At 42.2% G+C, this 22,724-nt stretch overlaps 1 protein-coding gene across 6 annotated transcripts in view; it reads left to right on the top strand.

Moving 5' to 3' along the window:
* actn1 (actinin, alpha 1) overlaps window positions 1–22,724 on the top strand; it is a 231,906-nt gene that overhangs the window by 186,933 nt on the left and 22,249 nt on the right. For all 6 annotated transcript variants that reach the window (XM_059955005.1, XM_059954974.1, XM_059954990.1 and 3 more), the window contains exons 10-15: window positions 17–247; window positions 5,119–5,266; window positions 7,181–7,331; window positions 10,555–10,663; window positions 15,387–15,527; window positions 20,545–20,727. In XM_059955005.1, coding sequence (XP_059810988.1) covers window positions 17–247; window positions 5,119–5,266; window positions 7,181–7,331; window positions 10,555–10,663; window positions 15,387–15,527; window positions 20,545–20,727 — 963 coding nt within the window. The remainder of the gene's footprint in view (window positions 1–16; window positions 248–5,118; window positions 5,267–7,180; window positions 7,332–10,554; window positions 10,664–15,386; window positions 15,528–20,544; window positions 20,728–22,724) is intronic.

The following is a 22,724-nucleotide window of genomic DNA, read 5'->3' as shown; positions in this document are numbered from 1 at the left end:
AGTTGGTGCATTGCAGCTCCTCGAGTGGATCCGGCGCACTATCCCCTGGCTGGAAAACCGCTCCCCGGAGAACACCATGCAGGCCATGCAGCAGAAGCTGGAGGATTTCCGGGATTACCGCCGGCTCCACAAGCCACCCAAGGTGCAGGAGAAGTGCCAGCTGGAGATCAACTTCAACACACTGCAGACCAAGCTAAGACTCAGCAACAGGCCGGCCTTCATGCCATCTGAAGGGAAGATGGTGTCGGTACGTGTCCCTTCTTTAAGTCCTTTCCTGAGAGAGCAGTTCCAATGTAACTACTTCACACAGGCCCTGAGCTTTTGCATTCTCATTCCCCATCAGTTTCTCACTTATTTACTGTTTTTTTTTAAACGCAGACTCTACTCGGTCTGTATTTGGTCCAGATTTTATCGTAATTGTGCTATTAATTGTACAGCTGCAAGTTATGAATCTTGATTCACAGATCAAGTCACCTCTGAGAATCACTCACAAGCAACAGGTTCAACCCCATACAACACAATACTGGCCTTTGTAACCTCATTTAAAGATACAAAGTCCTTTGTTCTCACTGTTCCATCACCCATCCCTACACTGCTCACTTTGTTGCCTCTCTGGATACCCTGTTCATCGCCACAACCTCACCGTCCCATTCACCATGCCTTGCCGGATCTGTGCCCATTGACAGAACACCTGGGTCAACAGCTGGATCTGGATATGGGTCCAAAAGATTTAACTGCACCTGATGCGGTGTCAATGTTTCTGGTTCCTGGATATCCTGTTTCCGGATAAGGTCCTGACCCCAGTGGGTCCTTGCACTGGATGGGCCTTGAAGCCTGATGTCAGCTGTTGTTAGATCTTAAGAGCCCAGATGCTGTAGGCAGTGAGGGTAGCCTGGCAGTGGGTTGTTGGCAGTGAGGAAGGTGTATGAAGGCTTACTGGACTTATTCCATGGATGTAAAGTTTGTTTTCACACCACAATAACTCTCATTTTGCATGAAAGAATCTGTGGATGAACCAGTGTACATTGTGAATACTGTACTCCTTTAGAAGTCTTAGATCAATATATAATCTAGTTTTCTTTATAATATTTGTCATCAGTGTTTTTATGACTTTCAATCATAACCTGAATTCCATTTCTGATTTTGTCTCAGATCTTTCTGATGGCTAAAGGCACCCAGTACGATTGTACCCTATATGATTTTCCTTCCCAATGCATTTCAAAAGCCATTTCTTTCACTTAATAATTGGAAGTAGCTGCAGATGTTGTGTTATTGCTGTAGATTTTAAACTGAAATGTGCAGTCGAAAGGTAATAGGAATTAGCCCAGTGAGTCTTACATCAGTGATTGACAAGATATTGGAGAGGATTCTTGGAGACAGGATTTATGAGCACTTGGAGAAGCAGGATCTGATGAAGTTTAGTCAGTGTGACTCTGTGAGGGGCAGGTCAGGCCTCACAAATCTGATTGACTTTTTCAGGGAAGTGACAAAATAACTTTGAAGAAGGTAGAGTGGTGGATGTAGTGTATACAGATTTTGGGTAGGTACTCGACAAGGCTCCACATAGTAGGCTCATTCAGAAAGTCAGAAATCATGGGATCCTGGGAAGATTGGCTGTGTGGATTCAGAACTGGCTAACCCACAGAAGTTGAGGTGATAATGGATAGAGCACGGTCTGCTTGGAGGTTCGTGACTAGTGCTGGAATATGTCCTGGGACCCCTGCCCTTTGTGATTGTTATAAATGACTTGCATTAGGAAGTGGAAGGGTGGGTTAGTAAGTTTACAGATGACACGAAGTTTGGTGGTGGTGTTGATAGTGTAGAAGGTTGCCATAGGTTACAAGAGGACATTGACAAGACTGGGCTGAGAGGAGGCAGATGGAGTTCGGTCAAGGGAAGTGTGAAATGATACACTTTGGAAGGTTGAACTTGAAGGCAAGCTATAATGTTGATGGCAGGATTCTCAACAGTGTGGAGGAGATTCTGGGGTTCTCTTCCAAAGATACCTCAAAGTCAAGACATAAATTGACAGAGTGGTTAAGAAAGTGTATTCTGGCCTTCATTAGTCAGGGGATTGAGGTAATGTTGCACCTCGATAAAACCCTAGTCAGACCACACTTGGAGTATTGTGTTCAGTTCTGGTCACCTCTTTATAAGATGGATGTGGAAACTTTAGAGAGAATGCACAGGAGACTTACAGAATGCTGCCTGGATTAGAGAGCACGTTTTACAAGGAAAGGTTGAGCGAGCCAGTGCTTTTCTCTTCGGGGGGAAGGAGAATAAGAGGTGACAAGAGAGATGTACAAGATGATGGGTCATAGATGGGGTGGAAAGCCAGTACCTTTCTCCCCAGGGCAGCACTGGCTATCGTGAGAGGATGATTGGAAGAAAGTGTACGAGGGATGTCAGAGCTAGTTATTTTACACAGCAAATAGTAACTGTGTGGAATGCATTGCCGGGGGTGATGGTAGAGGCAAATACATTAAGAACATTTAAGAGACTCTTAGACAAGCACATAGATGAATGAAAAATGGAGGACTCTATGGGAGAGAAGGGTTAGATTGATCCTGGAGTAGGTTAAAATGTTGGCACAACATCATGGGCTGAGGACCCTATATTTTTCCATGGTGTGTTCTACTGTGAGAATTGTAGCGACGTGAAATGTGAATAAACATCCAGACTGGAGGGCAGAAAAACATAATCCATTGTTACAGCTATTTGATTTTTGGTTGTAATACTTAGGCTTTAAGTGCTAAAATGCGCTGCTGCGGTTATTTACAATGTATTTCTTTTTAAGCTTTCTTCCTAGGTGTTTACTTGGTGAGTATCTCGGAGTTTTAAGTCAGGTGTGGCCTGTCTGCAATAACTGCACTTTGATGTGCTACAATCTGCCTTGCACAGGGTCAAGTGAGTGTTGGTTCCCATCCTGTTGAGAGATTGTGCAGCTGTAAGTATGGGCAAGGTCAGGGACAGCACAAGCTGGTGTTGTATTCCTTGGTATTTAGAAACTTAAGCATTGATTTGATTAAAGTTTTCAGCTCAGTGAAAGAACTGTTAGGGTAGACTGAAACTGTTGTTTGACTCTAGGATTAGTGGGTGTGTGTGGTATATAAGTTATAACCAAGCCTTTAGTAGTGATGTTGGGAAACATGTCCAAACAGAGCCTTAGGAACTTGGAACTCACTTCCAAAACTGAAGACTGGCCAATTATTAATTTTAAATGCATTTGATATATTTTTGTATCAAAAGAATTGATGGATGTGATGCTGATGCTGGTATGCGGTTATGTCACTGGGCAGCCATCACCTGATGGAGCCGACTTAAGAATCTAAATAATCATTCAACTTACATTGTTGAGATTGTTTCGTGAATGAAAGTTATAGACGATACCTGGTGTTGGTGGAGCCTTGCTCTGGGAAAAGGGGGAAAGTTTAACAGGGGACAGAGAAGGATACAGATAGGGAGTGGGGCTTGGAAAAGATCTCCAGCTACCCTAATGGTATATTTCATGGTGTGATCCAGTGCCACCTTCATATCATTAGTCTTAACAAATAAGGATTTAACATTTGAACATCAGTCAATAGGACACCAAGCCCTACGGCACAGAAATGCCACCCTTGGTGCTGGTAAGGATGATAGACTGTCCAGGCTAAAAAGCTTCACCAACCATGCCCCCCCCCAATCCTTTCCTGACCTTCTACAGTTCAGGTAACATGTGACACATCAATCTCCATAAGCAAGTAGCTGCACCAAGCTCCCTTGCCCAATCTAGAACCCTCATGAGGAAGGGGAGACCAGGCATCAAACCACAACAAAAGGAGGAGGAAATACAAAATGGAAGAGTTTCCCTGTGTGTTCTTCACTTCCCTTCTCTTACCTCGACCCATGATGAATTAGTCTGCTTCAGACTGACATTGACCTGGTCTCTGAGCAAGAGGTTCTTTTGAAAGAGCTTTGTGTAGGACAAGAAACGGGAGAGAAAGTTTAAATTCAACATTGATTTTCCAGATTAACATTCTTCAAACATAAAGTGAGAAATAATTTTGGTTGCTCTTGTTAGCTTAGTTTAAATGGAGTAATACTTCATTGTAATTGCCATTGTCTGCATTTTCTGCATTGAGCCCAGCAAAGCTAAGTTCTGGTGGCCAGCGAATGTTTGGCTATACTTCATCTTCAGACCTCAGTACAGGTCCTCCCCACATTATGGCGAGGTTCTCTTTCTGTGAATTGATTGTAGCTCCCAAAAGCTCATTCATGTGCACAGGTTGCACATAAAGTAAGTCAGGTGTTTGTAAGCTGGGGAGGACCTGTGAACAGAGTAGACTAGGTGTTTACAGACTAGCATCAATTAACTAATATAACAGTCTCTAGTTGTGTACACCCTTGCGTTCAAGCTCTTTCTATATAACCTGCTTACAAGCAACACAGACACTGTCAGACTGTCAGGTCCTGCAGAAGGGTCTCGGCCCGAAATATCAACTGTACTCTTTTTTTCCATAGATGCTGCCTGGTCAGCTGAGTTCCTCCAGCATCTTGTGCGTGTTGTCCAGATGACTTTGTGTTTTTTGTAATCCATTCAAAATCTGGAAATAAGAACAAAGCATAACAGTAGGCTGTTTAACATGTTCTTTCATTCGTTAAGGTCACGTGTAGCCTGTGACCCATCTCCCTGTATCCATTCTGATTATTATAAATCTATCAAACTCAGGTATTGAGCCGTTGATATTAAAGGAAACAATTGGTGTTCCGTCCATGCCGACCTAACTGAGCTCATCTCATTTGCCTGAGTTTGGCCCCTGTCCCTTTTAACCTTTCCTATCCATGAAGCTGTCAAAGCATCTTCTAAATGTCATAATTGTAATCCTCTCTTCCACCTCCTCGGCAGTTCTCTCCATATACCCACCACCCTCTATGAAGGAAAACTGCCCCTCATGGTGGCTTTAAATCTTCCCTATCTCACCTTAGGTTTGTGCTCTCTGGTTTTGGATTCCGAGCAACAGGCTGCGACCATCCAACTTCTCTGAGCCCCTTACAATTTTGTCCTTCTGGAAGTGGGTTGCTGTAGATGAAATAGGATGGATATGTGCGCAGGCTAACTGTGAGTCTTGGTGATTGCAGGATATAAATAATGCCTGGGGCTCATTGGAGCAAGCTGAGAAAGGATACGAGGAATGGCTGCTGAATGAGATCAGGAGGCTGGAGCGACTGGACCACCTGGCTGAAAAATTCAGGCAGAAAGCTGCGATCCATGAGGCCTGGAGCAACGGTAATTATTTCAATATTGAGAGGTGCAAAGAGGCATCAAGTCCAAATGCGTGGATCTGTTAATTTAATTGAATGGTCGTGGGTGTTCATGTTCCTTTGGTGCACTAAAGCACAGCAGTTAGTCTCATCTATTATAACTTTACAATAAGAAAAAAATATTGAGTATATGGGCAAAGCTTCATTAACATTGAGGTGACTGTGTTAGCAGAGAGTTTCAGGAGCTAAAGTAAGCAGTGTGTGGCATATGATATGCCTGTAATGGTGTAGAGCCTTCGATTGGCATCTCATTCCCAAACACACAGCAACATCCTCCCGGTTTCATTGAGGGTTAACAAGGAAGTGTGACCTATGACCTTATTAGCTGCATGATTGACATCATAAAGAGGCATTAATTGATCGGGAACGATAATGACACAATCTCATTTGCACAAAACAAATTGTATGTATAATTAACACAAATAGGTCCCAAGTTCTCGGTTAACGTTTCTTAACTAATCTGCCCTTGATATTGGATTGATGTGGTGCTTGGGGGCAGAGGGTGGGATATAAATCTTCAATATAGTCTTCCCTCATTATGTCCCCTCCCTGACCTGTTTACCACATGTCAAGGTTATTAAAAGGAAGGAAATCACTGTTCATATTTGCATTTTAATTGTAATACTCTTCACAGGCACTATTTCAATTTGTTGCCAAATGACTCTTGGAGTGTCCAGCATCGCGTCCGAGTGCAATCAGCACAACTGAGATATATCTCTGCAAATTATTAGCTGAAAAGTTCACGACCCTTGCTTTTTGATTTGTTAGTCACTGCTCTACCTTGTGGGAGGCTGCTAGAAAGAGTAGCTGATTGATCAGTTCCTGTTTGCAGAAATGTGTTCATATTCTGGTCCTTTTACCTCTGGGAGGAGCTATTAACTTTGGAGGAGGTATAGTTCAAAGTACTTTCAGGGTGAAGAGGACAATCATGAAACCAGTTTACGACAATGGAGCACCTTTTTAGGAAGTCAAGGTGTAATCTACTTTGGGTGTTTAAAATTACAAAATCGGGCTACTTGGTTCGATTGCTGGGTTCCAATAATTCTTTCCTCTAATTGGACAGTCCAGAACAAAACAAAAGCTAGGTTTTAATTTTAAAGCTGGCCATTCTTTACATAAGTCCTGATGAAGGGTCTCGGCCTGTAACATAGACTTTATTTCCCTCCACAGCTGATGCTGCCTGACCTGTTAAATTCCTCCAGCATTTTGTGTGTGTTGCTCAAGATTTCCAGCATCTGCAGAATCTCGTGACGGAAATGTGGGGTGATTGGATAAGAGAACAGGCTCATTTAGTTTCCCAGGGCTTCCTACAAGCCCCTCTTGCTTTGGTTACGCTGAAGTGTTTGAAGAGAGCCTGAGGTGATTGACCCTAACAGTTTCGTTTTTGTGCTATTATTCTGTCTCCATTCCTTGCTCACAGGACCTGCCTGGTTTTATAATCAGAACAAAGTCACTCCACCAGTGAGGCGCACACCTCAAGCTTCGAACATCTTGTTCCTGAATGATAGACGTGAACCTCCCACCACACTGTGCTCCTTGGAACATGAAACTGAACTGGGGGATAAGAATTTATGCTGACACCTAACAAACAGAGATGAACGCAATTCTAGCTAGGTCTCTTAAGAGAAGAGTTGGCCTCCTTACCTAGGTTTGGAGGGATAAGTGTTTTGATGAAGGTTCTCCAGCTAACATAGCAAGATTCAAGCTCGATGAAATCTGGCTGTTAGACAGACCCCTTTTGGGCATCAATAGAGGAGTAGAGAAGTGCAGCTGATTGTCGTTATTGTTAACACCCAATCCACAATGCCGATCCAACTTTCCTAAGAGGGAGGATGACCTTTTCTGATCACTCTTTTCTGTGTCCACCTCGCTGTTTCAGGGAAGGAGGAAATGCTGATGGCCAAGGATTTTGAGACAGCCACCCTGTCAGAAGTCAAGGCAATACTGAAAAAGCACGAGGCCTTCGAGAGTGACCTGGCAGCTCATCAGGACCGCGTTGAACAAATTGCTGCAATTGCCCAAGAGCTGAAGTACGTGTTTCCACAAAACTCTCATTTTAGGACATAGAACAGGACCACGCCCTTCAGCCCACGCTCCCCGTGCTGATTACAATGCTAATTTACACTCAGTCTCTTCTGCCTGCACACGATCCATATCAGTCCATTCACTGCATGTCCGTGTCTGTTTAAAAGCCTCTTAAATGCTGCTTAAATGCCTGTGCTCTTACAATGCATTCCAGGCACCTGCCAGTCTGTGTTTTTAAAAAAAATGCCTTGCACATCTTCTTTCAACTTTCCACCTTTCACCTCAAATGCATTTTACCACTATTTGATATTTCTACCCTGGGAAAACAATTCAGACTGTCTATTCTCTCTGTGCCTGTCATAATTTTATAAGATATATTCCATTTCCCCTCAGCCTGCAGAGCTCCAGGGAAAGAGGTCTGTCCAGCCTCTCCTTATTACTCAGACCTTCTAATCCAGGCAGGATCCTAGTAAACCTCTTCTGTGTTGTTCCCAAAGCTTCCACAACCGTCACGCACACCAATATCTGCAGGAGAAATTAGAGAACGAAATGGATTTGAATCTGCCCAGAGGGAGACAGCACACAAACCCTAAGTCCCAGCAAGCTGCTTTGAACTCAGTTTGACTGATGGCTTTTTTCTCAGACACGTTACTGCATCTTTTGTGATAGTAATGCTGTCCTTTGCGTAAATGATGTTTGTGAAAGGTGAGTACTGAAGACCATTTTAACTCCATCATAGTTGGAGAGAGCCCTCAGTCTGAAAACCTCTCAGTGGCCAGCTAAGGGGGATCGTCTGTAGGGTGACAGAACAGAAGGATGTTTCTGAGGAGAAGGACCCATCACTGATGGGAGTAAAATCCTTATTGTTCCACATCAGAAAATTGAAAGGCGAAGTTTGCAAATCCATCTGTGCAAACTTCACAGCTGGAAGAATGGAGCCAAGAACTCAGGAAAGGGGATCACCAGCTAGATGTTGGCTGTTCCCCTCCTCTCCCCTATCATACAAGTCCAAAACAAGATCGCAGTACAGGTGGCCCCCATTTTTCGAACATTCGCTTTACGACAGCTCGCTGTTATGAAAGACCTACGTTAGTACCTGTTTTCGCTAACCAAGGAGGATTTTTGCTTTTATGAAAAAAAGACGCCCGCTTTATACGTGTGTTTACCCCGAGAAAGACTACCATGACCGTGAAGCCTTGTGCAGGAAGTTGTGTGCGTATGCGTGTAAGTGCGTATGCATGTATGTACTTATGCGTGTATGTGCGTATGTGTATACTTGCGTAGGCATGTATGTGCACATGCATGTACGTGCCTTTTTTTTTTCCACATCAATTTTGGCTTGCTACCTTCCCAATTTTGATAAGTGAAGCTACACCATAATACAATATTTCTACTTTATATATCATATCATTTCTGCTTTTACTATATGTTAGTGTTATCTTAGGTTTTATGTGTTATTTGGTTTGCTTTGGTAGGTTATTTTTTTTGGGTCTGGGAACTCTCAAAAATTTTTCCCATATAAGTTAATGGTAATTGCTTCTTCGCCTTACGACATTTCGGCTTACAAACGGTTTCACAGGAACACTCTACCTTCGGATAGCGGGGAGCCCTGTATCTAGCATTGCCTCATTCTGTTCATGATGTGCATTTTATGGGTTAATCAGACGTGGGGGCTTAGATGCCTTTTTATTGGAATCTTTACAGCCGTGCAGCAGAGCTGATATATTTACCTGAACTACTTGAGGCTCGGTTAATGCTCCAGATAAGATTCTAGATATGGGGAGGTTTGGAGTTCATCGACAACAAGTCATTCCTGATTTTTGCCCTCTGACAAAAAGTGACTTGTTTTATCTATTGAGCATTTATTGTGACCCATTTGGCAATGAGATGTATAAGCAAATGTCAGAATTAGGGCAGGATTATTGCATATCTACAGTTGTTCATACTGGCCACTAGGAAGTTGAAGGAGTAAGAGTGGGGCCTATTTGTATTATTTCTTAGCACTTTGTAATCTATAACCTGAGAAACTAACTAATTAACAGCCCCAAATTTGTATAGATTTAGGGGTAAAAGTCTTGGAATCCATGTGTAGTGTCTTCTCGATTTCTTTAGCAACCATTCAACTTCCTAGTGATGAGAATGTATTGTTTTGGAGGGTGATGCTTCTTCCTTTTGTCCTCTCTCAGTCAATTCTTTATCTGCTGAATATTCTCCGAGCTCTTTTTTTTTTAGCAAATATCTGTTCTGTCCTGTCATCAGCAGAGGATTGATTTGATTCTGGTCCTGATCCAAGGCCTTCATGTTCTGTGACTTGAGTTACAAGACAGTATTCAGGGCAGGAATCTTGATTGGTTTTCCTGGCCTGAGACCGGTCTGTCTGGCTTCTCAATATTGTACTTGGCACCAGTTTTCAAGCCAAGCATTCCTTGGATTGCACAAGCCTCTGCCGCAATATGCACAGCATCTGCATCAAGCTCACTGGCAAAGGTTCAACTAAGAAGGCAGTTTGCCCAGCGTTGAAGTAAGCCATTGACTCACCAGATAACACTCTCTGAACGAGAAATCCATGGATTCAGGCCCTACTTAGAAGACTTGGTGTGATCTATACTACTATGTCAGTATGTCCAGAGGGAGCACTACACTGCCAGAGCAGTTAAATGAGGCCCTGTTCTCCTTGGGAATGTTTGAAGACGATCAAATTATTCTTTATATCTTAACCTTTGCTTATCTTTCAGCTATCAAATTTTATCCTGAATTTGTCAAGTTTTTTTTTGGTGAGACACTGCTGGGTGGAAAGTGACTGTTGTATTTGCCAGTTTTCAAACAATGATGACATTTCAAAAATGGCATCGCCCTTTGTGATATTCTTGCATTGTAAAAAGTACAATGTAAATAGGGTTCCTTCCCCTTTGCAATTTCAGGAAGAAACTCCCCAACAGGAGCCATGATGTGGTGCATTCCTGATACAGTATTCCTTCGCATTCAGAGCTGGGGTGTAAGGAAGGTGAGGTGTGGGTGGTTGCTAACAGTGAGAGGGACAAAAGACTGGAATCTGGAGCAATGAACAATTTCCTAAAGGAACACAGCAGGTTGAGCAGCCACAGTGGGGTGAGGGGGGAAGGAATTGAAAGTTGGGTTGATGCCCAGCGTTCCTCCAGCAGGTTGTTGAGAGCTTCTGTTGACCATGCACGTCTTATTGATAAGGCAGGTTTTCTCTGACTTTTACAGTGAGCTGGATTACTGGGATTCTCCAAGTGTGAATGAGCGGTGCCAGAAAATCTGTGATCAGTGGGACAACCTAGGAGCGCTGACCCAGAAGAGGAGAGACGCCTTGGAGGTATTTCCATCTTCTTCTCAGCTCCTTTGGATGTGATTTTAGTTTGCTCAGAAAATATGCACGAAACTGGTTTGTGACCGAAATACAGAGTATACCAAGAGGCACAGGCCAGACTTTATGTTGTCAGTGAGTAGAAACGTAAGGATCTAACTGAGACCACATCAAAATTGCTTCATTCTGTTTGTGCCTCTCTACCCCAAAAGGGAGTAGATGGATCAGTGCAACAGCAGGACTTAGAAAACTGAAATATGATAGCACTGCTTCTATTCCCTTAAATGTAGAAGATTAAGCCATGATATCATTAAAGTGCTTAGGAAGATTAACAGGTTTGATAGGATTTGAATAACAAATTGGGGTGAGAAGTCTAAAGCGAGAGAGTGTAAACTTAGAGTGAAGTCACCAATGGATTATGACAGGAGCGATGTCTGAACACAAAGGTTGGCATGAACCTGTCAGTCTCTTCAAGGACATTCTGTTGATGATGCAAGTTGACTGAAAATGTCAAACCTGACATTCATAGATGGTTGTTAGGATGGGTTTTTATGGAAGATGCTACAAATATAGAATGGAGGATTTAAATAAAAGAATTAAATAAATCTGTATTTAAAAAGGCCACTATCAGTAAAGGCGATGATGAATCTACTGGGTTGTTTAAAAATCCACAAGGGATGCCTATCATTTCTTGGGGAGGGATTCCTGCATTCTACCTGTGCCTTCATCCCTCGGAGCAAGATCGTTACCTCTGAAATGCCCTGGAAAACACTCTTGGCTCAGTTGGGAAAACCTGTATTCTTATCAGCAACAGCCGTCAGCTATGATCCATTTGGAAAGTGGAATGAAGATGGAGTGTCAGGACCCACTTCTGCTCGTTAGTTTTACCAATTGTGTAACTTCAGGAAAGCTAAGAAACCCTTGCCTGAGGCATTTGCTGCCCAACGATTAGAATTAATTCAGTGATGTTTTGTTCTCGCACATCATTCCGTGCCATTCTGTTTTCCTTTGGAGGTTGCATAGAAGTGCAGTCATTTAAAATGTGACATGATGGTTTTGGGGGGCAGGTAGCAAAGTGCATTTGATGACGAGATTAGTTGGACGTTTGATGATATGATTCTCTGGGACATTACTGGACAATTTTAAAAGCTGAATTCTAATTTTGTTCTTTGAAATGCATAAATAGAGAGCAAATGAAAATGGAGCAATGGTGTTACTGGTTAGAAGTGAGAAGCAGAACTGCGTTATGAAGTGTGTGAGAAACTAGTCAGAGCTAAAAATAGGGACAGATTAAGGAATTGTTATGAATCTCTGTTATCCTGTCTACACTGACATGACTGGCTTTAGTCAATTACAGTTTCAGCTTAATTACATTATTTGCACTGCTAAATGTAAAAAGGAACGTGCTTAAAGTGTGTATGAATATTGTGTGAGGAGTCTGAGGACTGGCTGGAGCATGGGGTTCCTGTGTACTGCCCTCCGTTGGTGAATCATGTGCATGAGTGGTTGGAGTCAAAGATGACAGAGAATTTCACAGACTTCTTTGAATTGTTTGGACTTGTGTATACAATAACCTACTGGATATAGTGTTTCCATTTTGAATTTTCCTAATTGGAAGAAAACTTTATTTATGGACACTCCTACATCATAACGAGCTCCCATAACGCATTCAGAACGTTCAAAAGTCTTATGAACAGCAGAACCATTATCTTCTCTCTCCACTTTAAGTTTTTGTTCTTTCTTCTGAGTCTTTATTCTATTTGTTTGTTTATTTATTGAGATACAGCATGCAATAGGCCCTTCCAGCTGCCCAGCAGCTCTAGCCTAATGATGGGACAATTTACAATGACCAATTAACCTACCAATGGGTACATCTTTGGACTGTGGGAGGAAACCTGAGCACCCGGAGGAAACCCACACGGTCAAGGGGAGAACATCCAAAGTATTTACATACAGTGATGAGAATTGAACCCAGGTCGCTGGTGTTGTAAAGCATTTGTGCCGTATGTTTATGGTACTTTATGTGAATTTGATGCCATTCATTACAGTGCAGCAAAGGTATAGAGTAACTTTAGTGCACTTTTTCACTTATGGTTATCTGTTAAAACTGAACCCATTAGTTACATGGGGGAAACCTGTAATTACATTCTTTAAGGACTAGAGTGACTTGTTTGCTTTAGTGAACGACTGCTTGTGCCACAGAGATAAATGAGGCAATGTAGCGGTGTGCTACACGCAGTACTGCAATAACGACATGAAGTTGGTGAGCTGTAGTTACAAAAGAGGTTTATTCAAACTTCGCGGCCTCACTTTAAAGCCTTCCTGATCCCGCCCTCCCCGGACGGGAATGCTGTAGAGGGCGTGTATTCACAGTCCCGTCCTGTGCGCAGGCTTTTCCCCTTGCTGGTGAAGCAGGCTTGGCGCCCTCTTTGGGACCTGCCTCAATGCCGGCGCGAGCCACTTTGTGAGCCGGTTCGAGTGCACTGGGAAGTGGGTCGCCACAGCAATAGAGTTTCCTACTGGTAGTCATCACCTGTTGAATGTTACTAGGCTTCTGTGGCTGCTCTCAACTTGTGTTTGCAGCTAAAACACAGAATTCAAGGGTAAGATCAGGTGAAAACCACCAGAATCTTGCAGATGAAAGGCGAGATTGCTCAGCCGATTACAAGAGAAACTGTGTCTGCATCTCTCTGTCCTGTAGCAACAGTACAACCACGCCCATCTAATTGCTGAATGTTTTTATTGAATTTTAAGTGAAGGGCTCTCTTCCTGACCTGCAACGTTCCTATTGTTTTGGTAATAACTCAGATGCGGCTATTTTGAACTTGAAATACTGAAGGAAGTTCTAATGCCAACAATGCCCTTGAATAACACCCGCAAACTTTTACCATCTAAGGAAGGTAGCAGTAGATCTATGCTCTCAATAAGAACACTCTGTGTGAAGATATATTTTGATTTGAAGAAAAAAAGAGATGAAATCTAATCTCAAATCTGCAGATGTTGGAAACGTTAAGGCTCTATAAGGCACTCGTGAGACCACACTTGGAGTATTGTGTGCAGTTTTGGGCTCCTTATTTTAGCAAGGATATACAGTCGGCCCTCCTTATCCACGGAGTCTACCAACCGCGGATCGGGAAAACCCGGAAGTTCTCTCTCCAGCACTCGTTGTTTGAACGTGTACTGACTATTTTTTCTTGTCATTATTCCCTAAACAATACAGCATAACAACTATTTACATAGCATTTACATTGTATTAGGTATTTTAAGTAATCTAGAAATGACTTAAAAGTACAGGGAGCCCCCGGGTTATGAAATGATTTCCATTCCTGAGTCCGTCTTTAAATCAGATTTGAAGTCGGACAGGTACATCCGGTATTATTTAGAGTCAGTTAGTCAAATGTCTTTCTTAGTATATAGTACATATTTTACCTTTCTATGCACGTAAGACACTTAAGAAACATACGTATTTCAATAATTAAACTACTGCGTTGCTTAGTAATAATTGTAGCTTTCATCGGGGCAGGGCCTTTCACATGCTCTATTAAAATTGTTCCGATTGTTGACCAACTATAGCCTAACGCTTTTCTAATAAACGATGGTGTTTCACCTCTTTCTGATCGCTTTATTCCACCTTATTTTCAATCGCAATCGTGTTTATTTTCGTGAACAGAAACACTGCAGATTCAGAGTTGCGCTGCCTGGTCCTAATGTCCACCGCACTGATACATGTTAAATAAGGGACTTGAGCATCCACAAATTTTGTTATCCGCGGGGGGTCCTGGAACCAATCCCCCGCGGATAAGGAGGGCCGACTGTACTGACATTGGAGAAGGTTCAGAGAAGATTCCAGGAGTGAAAGGGTTACTGTATGAGGAACATCTGGCAGCTCTTGGGCTGTATTCCCTGGATTTCAGGAAAATGAGGGGGGAATCTCATAGAAATATTCTGAATGTTAGAAGGCCTGCACAGATTAGATATGGTAAAGTTATTTCCCATGGTAGGAGAGTCTAGGACAAGAGGGCACGACTTCAGGATTGAAGAACATCCATCTAGGACAGAGATAATGAGAAATTACTTTAGTCAGAGGGTGGTAAATCTGTGGAATTCATTGCCACAAGCAGCTGTGGAGGCCAAGTCATTGGGTGTATTTAAGACAGAGATAGATAGGTTCTTGATTAGTCAGGGTATCAAAGGGTATGGGGTGAAGGTAGGGGAGTGGGGATGACTGGAAAAATTGGATCAGCTCATAATTGAATGGCGGAGCAGACTTGATGGTCCGAATGGTCTGCTTCTTCTCCTATTTCTTATGATCTTACGGACTGAAACACTTTGGAAATCCATAGGGAATCTTAAATGAGTCATTTTATATTAGTTGCAATAAAAGGGTAAGTTGTTTGAGAGCTCAAACACAGAGCCTGTCAAAGGTATAGTATGTCCAAGATCAATTAAACACTACTGTCCATATATCAGAGTTATGCACGTTTAATATTGCTGGTAAGGCAGTCCAAAAAATCTTTACAGGAAATAAATGTTTTAAGCTAGAACTCTGAGAGATGGATAACCTGAAAATTAACAAGTGCTGTATATTGAAACCGAAATATCTATATAGATTCCTTTGATTGTGTTGCCATGGAGATAAATTACCAATGAAGCTCACTCTGAACAGCAGAGCACTCTCTTAAATAATCCAGAATTCATGGTTCCATTGAATATGTTTTGGATTTTGTTTCAGAGGACAGAGAAGCTCCTAGAAACCATCGACCAATTGTATCTAGAATATGCAAAGAGGGCTGCTCCCTTTAATAACTGGATGGAGGGGGCGATGGAAGACCTACAGGACACATTCATTGTTCACACTATCGAGGAAATCCAGGTGTGTATTAACCAAAACATTAGCTGCCCATTATGGTCGCCTGCTGAGTTAATTTCTTGCGCTTTTCCAAACCAGCATTGAGCAGTTCTGTAAGACAAACTCTGTGTTTCTGTGCCAGACACAACGTACCAGATCTGTTTTATTGTGTCCGTGGCCAGTTCTCTTATAATAAACATGAGAAGTCTAATGGAGCCATGGCAAAAAGCACTCCCACTTCCCCAAGCAATACAAATTTACAGAGCTTGGATGTTAACTTACTTTAAACTAAAACAAAAATTAAAACTGCTAAATATTTGTCCAAAGCATCATCAGCTCAATATTCTTGTACTGTTGGGATAAAAGTAATTGTTTTCATGATAATATGCCGTCTTTGTAGTGACATCTACATATTGGGGTTGTCTCTTTTTGAAATGACCTATCAGGAGCAAGGCTGTCATGGTTATCTTTCACCTCACTTTCCAATGATCTGTAATGTTTGCCAAACCTTTTCATTGCCCGATGAATGTTCTCATGTCTGCCTGCACTTCACCTTTTTGTCAGCCTTCAGATTTTCACAAATGGTTTTGAATGCTAAACAGTTTTTTCCAAGGTGAAGGGAGAACAATAAAACCACATTCTTTATTAATTGGAATGTAATTAATTGGAATTATATCTGTCAAATGTAATTCTGTCTGTAGATGCTGGAAATCCAAAGCAACACATACAAAATGTTGGAGGAACTCAGCAGGTCAGGCAGCATCTGTGGAAATAGATAAACAGAAATACATTTCGGGCTGAGACCCCTCTTTAGGACTCCAGATTCAGGAAATTAGTCTCTCAAAGACAAAATTGTAAGGTAGATGACTCTGTGTTTGAGTAAGACAGAAGGTATATTTAGTTTGTTTTTTAATTTGAATTTCACATTCCTGATCTGATTGAAATCTTGCGTTCAGGAACATGGTAGGTTTGGTGTTGCAGCACATGAGCCACCACAGGCTCAGAAAAGCAGATTAGAAACTCAACACTTTGTATTTCCTTCCCCACAGATATCCGTACGTTAACAAGAAAGACTAGGTCACTCGCCACAGACTTTTTAGTATTGAGGATTGAAATAATGCTGTCAGAATCTGCTAAATCTCTGTGAGATTGAGATGTTCCCCATGGTGTATTTTAATATCCCAGTTACAGAGCTTCTCCAAGACTGACCTTCAAAAGAAATCAACGTCATTTCTGGATTTTCTGACTCTCTTATTCCTCCAACATCTGCCACTTCATGTGGATTCTCCTCCTTTGGTCAAACTGTCATTAAAAGTGATTGAAGAAGGTAAAGCAGTGAATGTTGTCTACATAGATCTTAGTTAGGCATTTGATGAGGTCCCTCATGGTGGACTCATCCAGAATACTAAGAAGTATGGGAGTCACAGTGACTTGTCTGTTTGGATTCAGAACTCGCTTCCCTTTAGAAGACAGAGGACAATGGTTGATGAGACTATACTACGTCAGACTTTACGTTCTCCCTATCAAATTTAAAGTTGAACACAAGTGTATTGTGATCACTGTCTCCTAAGAGTTCTTTTAACTTAAGCTCCCTAATTGCCTTCAGTTCATTAGATACAGACAGACATACTTTATTGATCCCGAGGGAAATTGGGTTTTGTTACAATCGCACCAACCAAGAATAGTGTAGAAATATAGCAATATAAAACCATAAATAATTAAATAATAATAAGTAAATTATTCCAAGTGGAAATAAGTGGAAATGAGCCTATTGGCTCAGGGTGTCTGACACTCTGAGGGAGGAGTTGTAAAGTTTGATGGCCACAGGCAGGAATGACTTCCTATGATGCTCAGTGTTGCATCTTGGCTTGAGTCCCTGGCTGAATGTACTCCTGTGCCTAACCAGTACATTATGGAGTGGATGGGAGACATTGTCCAAGATGGCATGCAACACCCAATCCAGTTTGGCTGTGCTCCTGCTACCTGCTTACAGTCAGAACCTAAAGAGCAAGACTCCAGAAATCAAGACAAACAAGAGGTGGTTGTGGGAGGCTGAGGAACGGTTACAGGATTACCTTGAGTCAGTGTACTGGGCCAAGTTCAAGAGCCCATCTGAGGACCTGAATGACAACATCAGAGTTGTTACAAACTTTATTAAGACAGCTGTGGATGAATGTGCTCCCATGAAATTGTTCAGGGTTTTCCCCAATCGGAAGCCCTGGATAAACAATGAAATTCAGAGCCTGCTGACAACCAGATCGGAGGCATTCAATTCTGGAGATCAGGATTACTTCAAGAGGTGCAGGTATGATCAATGGGAAAACCATCTCTCAGGTAAAGTGGAGATTCTGGACTAAACTGGAATCAATGAAGGATGCTTGACATAACCTCCTATAAAACTAAATCTTGCAACATAGAGGACAGCAGAGCTTTGCTCCCAGATGAGCTCAATACCTTCTATGCTATCTTTGACCACCAGAACAGGGAGAAACCATTGCGCACCCCCATGTCTTCCAGTGATCCTTTGGTCTCAGTATCTGAAAATGAAGTGTGGGCTGCCTTCAGGAGAGTGAGTCCAAGGAAAGCTGACTACTGAAGACCTGTGCTGATCAACTGGCTGGTGTATTGACAAATGTCTTCAGCCTCTTGCTCCAGCACCGTGCGCTACCCATCTGCTTTGAACAGGCTTCAATTGTGTGTAGGCCTCTGCTAGTCTCGATAGACCATGGATTTGCACCTGGGCAAGATTATTTTTATGGATGACTGGCAGTTGCCCAAGCTGCAAGTCATCCCTCTCCACACCACCAATGTTGTCCAAGGGAAGGGCATTAAGACCCATACAGCTTGGCACTGGTGTCGTCGCAGAGCAATGTGTGGTTAAGTGCCTTGCTCAAGGACACACACGCAAGCCTCAGTCAAGGCTCGAACGAGCGACCTTCAGATAACTAGATGAACGCCTTAACCACTTGGCCACGCGCCAACACAACTGTACTGGTGTTGAAGAAGAGTTTGTAACCTGTCTCAATGTCTGTCGCCCAGTGGCACTTACATCCACAGTGACGAAGTGTTTTGTGAGGCTGGTGTTGAAGCGACCTGCCTGAATGGCGACTTGGATCTGTTCCAATTCATTACCGAAACAGCATGTCTACAGCAGATACTTTCTCACTGGCTCTTCACACAACCCTGGAACAGCTGGACAGCAAAGGTGCATACATTAGGATGCTCTTTATTGGTTATTGCTCAGCATTTAATACCATCATCCCCTCAAAACTAGTCAGTAAGCATCAAGACCTGGGCCTCAATACCCCCTTGCAACTGAATCCTGGATTTCCTCAGAATGGCAAAAACATCTCCTCCACAATCTCCATCAGTAACCATTTACAGTTATTATCTCTAGATTTCCTGAGTCAATCTATAAATCTACCTGCAGGAAGAAGAATCTCAGTGCTGTATGTAGTAACACATATGTACTCTGATAGTAAATTGTACTTTGAACTATTCAGGTAACTTGATTTTCTCTTTCTCTATCAGTTGTCCATCTGTAATATTGCCTCTGATTATTTATCACCCACTTTTTTTTACTTTTTTACCTCTGAGTGGAAGAGCTTGGCCTCAGGGTCAGCCCGGTTTCACCTTATCAGAGAAATCCCTCCTCCCTTATCCTCCCTGCGCCTTTACAGTCTTCTTCTAGTCCCTCAGCTTTGACAAAGGATCTTCAGTCTGAAACATTAACTCTGCTTCCCTTCCCAAAGATGCAGCCTAACCTGCTGGGTATTTCCAGCATTTACTATTTTTATTTCAGATTTCTAGCATCTGAAGATTCTTTTTAATTCCTAAACTCTTAAACCCTTCCTACCCATAGCAGAAAGAGAAGCAGACTATAGAAGCACCATTTCCTAGCCACGTACCAACTAACTTGGAAACATATAGCTGGAAATGTATTTTATCAGTGGATGAAAATCCTAGACCACTCTCTCAAATGGAAGTGGGGGGCAGACCATCACAACTGCAATTGATCGAGTGGCTTGCTACCACTTTCTCAAAGGGCAACCAGGGATGGATGTTGCCAATAACTATTTTTTTTAAATCACACGTATTGCATTTCTACATAAAGATTGTTTGCAGTATGTGAGTGTTACTCCACAACTCCGGGATTCTCTCCCCGCCGCCCTTCCACTTACTCCTGCTTGCTTGGTACAAGTATCTAACATGTTAGGAAACTTCACCAGGGGGTTGAGAGTTGAGGTGGAACCTGTGTCACATGTAGGGGCACCAGGAATGGCAGCATTTTATTTGTGTTCCTTGTAAAACTGAATTCAAATTCCTAAGCCGAAGGGTGTGACCTGAATTCCTCAGGATAGGCAGTCTGATCACAAATCATTGCATACGCCATGATGTGTACGTTGCCTTCATTTTTTCCAAATAGTCTTTATTTTAAAAAGAAAGGAATGAACATTATTTAAACCTGAAATGCTTCAATGATCTATTAAATATTTCCTAAGGAATGCAGAGTGCACCATGCAGAGGTTAGTGAAATATATTACTATATTAGGAAAAGTCTTGTGAATTGTTTCCTCCATTTAGTAGTTCCAGTGAATTTTTAGCATGCCAAAGCTGGGAGAATGTGGCAGTCAGCTCGAAGTTTATAATTACATCACAGTGATACCTTACAGTGGCTAAGTTTCTTATTAAATGTAAATTAGTTCCATAGTAAACTGCGACTCAGAATTATAATTAGCAACTTTCAACAATCAGTTCAGCAGACTCCAGGTTCAGGTGTAGTTTGTGCTAATCTATCTGCCACACAGTCACTGGAAAAGTGAATGGAAGCATCAATCGGGAGCCTCACCAGAAATCCAGTGATATGTGGTGGAAGTGTGCATGTCCACTTAATTAGCAGGAAGAAACCTAGGCAATTCCAAAAAAAATCCTCCTTGAGGTTCCGACATTCTGTTCATTCGTGTTCAGATTAGGTTTTAAGGAAAACAGATAATCTTGCCTGTGGTATCCTAACCTTGCACACCTCTCTTCTCCACTGTAGGGATTGATCACAGCTCATGAACAGTTTAAAGCAACTCTCCCTGAGGCAGATCGTGAACGCCAAGCTATCCTAGGGATTCATAATGAGGTGTCAAAGATTGTCCAAACCTACCACGTCAACATGGCAGGTAGCAACCCTTACACAACCATCACTCCACAAGATATCAATGGCAAGTGGGAAAAGGTGAGTAAAGAACATTTCCAGAATTTATCAGCTATGCATTTAAAACAAAATGTATTTGCTAAACATTTATCTCATGATTTGCAAAGGTCTTAGCAAATTTTGCAGTCTGCTACACAAATGTGAGCAGAAACCTAGGAAAAAAAATGAAAAAGGGGAGAATTTGTGCTGAATTTATCAATTGTACAGATCAAAATTACTCATAATTAAGGTTTGTTTTGCATGATTACAGCCATATGTTAAAAGACAAATACGTTGCTTAACTCTAAATAGTCTATAAAAATTAAATTGCTTTTCAACTTTAACTGTTGATCCACCAGCAGAACTTATTTCATCCAAGTGTTGCAATCCAATTATAAAATATTTAAGTCTAACACAATCTTATAAGATATACATATGCTGTCAGTCTGAAGTTAGTTCAGAAGGCTGCAATCGTCTTCATGCCACAGTATACAGAATGAAACACTCTGCTGGTTGGCAAAACAGCAGCCCAGTGGCTGTATTGATGTTTGGTGGCCTTTATCATTCTGTGAGGCAGAGGCAACTTGCAAACAGCTTCACACATACATGGCTCCTCAGGAGGCTCACCATCACTATGAGCCGGACCAGCACTCTGTAGCTTATTGGTGCCCTTTGTGTCTGGCCTTCCAGCTCAATACAATCCAGAAGGTACCTGTACTGGAGGGATTTTGGAAATTAATTGTCAGTACGATCCGGCATCTTTCCATAATGTTATGTTGCACTTCATATCTGGCCCCTCAGCTTTATACCTGTTGTAGTTGCTGCAGCCTGTGCAGCACCAATCATTGGCCTTAATGTTGATCTACTCTTTTTGATTAGTTTTAAGAAAGAAGCTTCTTAATATGTTTTAAATTAATTTACTAATATTCTAAATTTGTTGATTTAAATGATGTCAAAATCTTTTTAAACACCTTTGATTAAAACAAGCCTTTAACAGTGTGAGCTGTCAAGGTGGTGCTGAGAGCAGGGCAACTGATTGCAGGGCAGTTCTAGAACTGATGCCCCAAGGGCTCTGCATGGCTGTGGGGTGGTGAGGTGAGGGAGAGAAATCCAGGTGCAAGCAGCAGTTCGAATTGACTCTATGTGCACCTCAGTACATTTAATTCACATTCTGATTCAATGTCAAACTCTACTTTGGAACTTTGGAATTTAGTCTCTCCACTTAAACAAGATGTAAGAGAGATTGCTACCAGCTGAGTATGTGTTCTTTTATTTTTTTGTAATCTTAAGAGATCGGATTGTTGCATAGATAGCCATCAAAAGAGAGAACCCATTGACAACTCCCTAATAAACCATGCTAAACTTTCTTACGCACATTCCATCTTTGAATAATTTGGTCACAATTCACTTGTGATTTGAACTACATGATAGGGTTTTCACCAGACTACTGAAACAGACACCGTACAGGCACTGGAAGGTTTGTCAAGGAGAGGTATTATCAGGTGACCGGAGAAAAAGATTGAAGATTATTTGGAAGTCTCCCTGGGGGGAAATGTAATGCAACTCCACCCTTTTCCCTGCTTATCCCTGGTCAAGAGTCCGCTCATCAGGAACACACATGGCAGGGGAATACCACATCCTAAACAATCCACCCACCCACTCCATCAAGCAGCCCCTGCCCCATAAGGGGGCAGGATCTGAGGATCCCACAACATCCTCAAAGGCCACCTCAGAGCCCGTAGAACTGGAGCTGGAAAGGATTCATTCTCCATCGTGAAGGACTGCATAGAAAGGATAATTGTTTGATATTCATTTGACATTGGTGTGAGTCAGGGGACACTCAGGATGATGGTGCCTTCATGCTGTCCTGGTCAGGAGGTCCTTTACAGATTTATGGCAAAAGTATTGATTAACACTGTTGAAGGGTTTATCACCAGGAAGAAATCATTGGAATAATTAGCTACCAATGCTGGGTGCCTCTCTTTGGACTGTGTGGTATTGTTCAGCAAGATCCCAGGTGGAGGGCCAGTTCACAGCAC

The sequence above is a fragment of the Hypanus sabinus genome, chromosome 2 (genome assembly GCF_030144855.1).
Source record: "Hypanus sabinus isolate sHypSab1 chromosome 2, sHypSab1.hap1, whole genome shotgun sequence".
NCBI classification, from domain to species: Eukaryota; Metazoa; Chordata; class Chondrichthyes; order Myliobatiformes; family Dasyatidae; genus Hypanus; species Hypanus sabinus.
The sequence above is the reverse complement of the archived record's forward strand: the minus strand, read 5'-3'. Positions and strand labels throughout refer to the sequence as shown.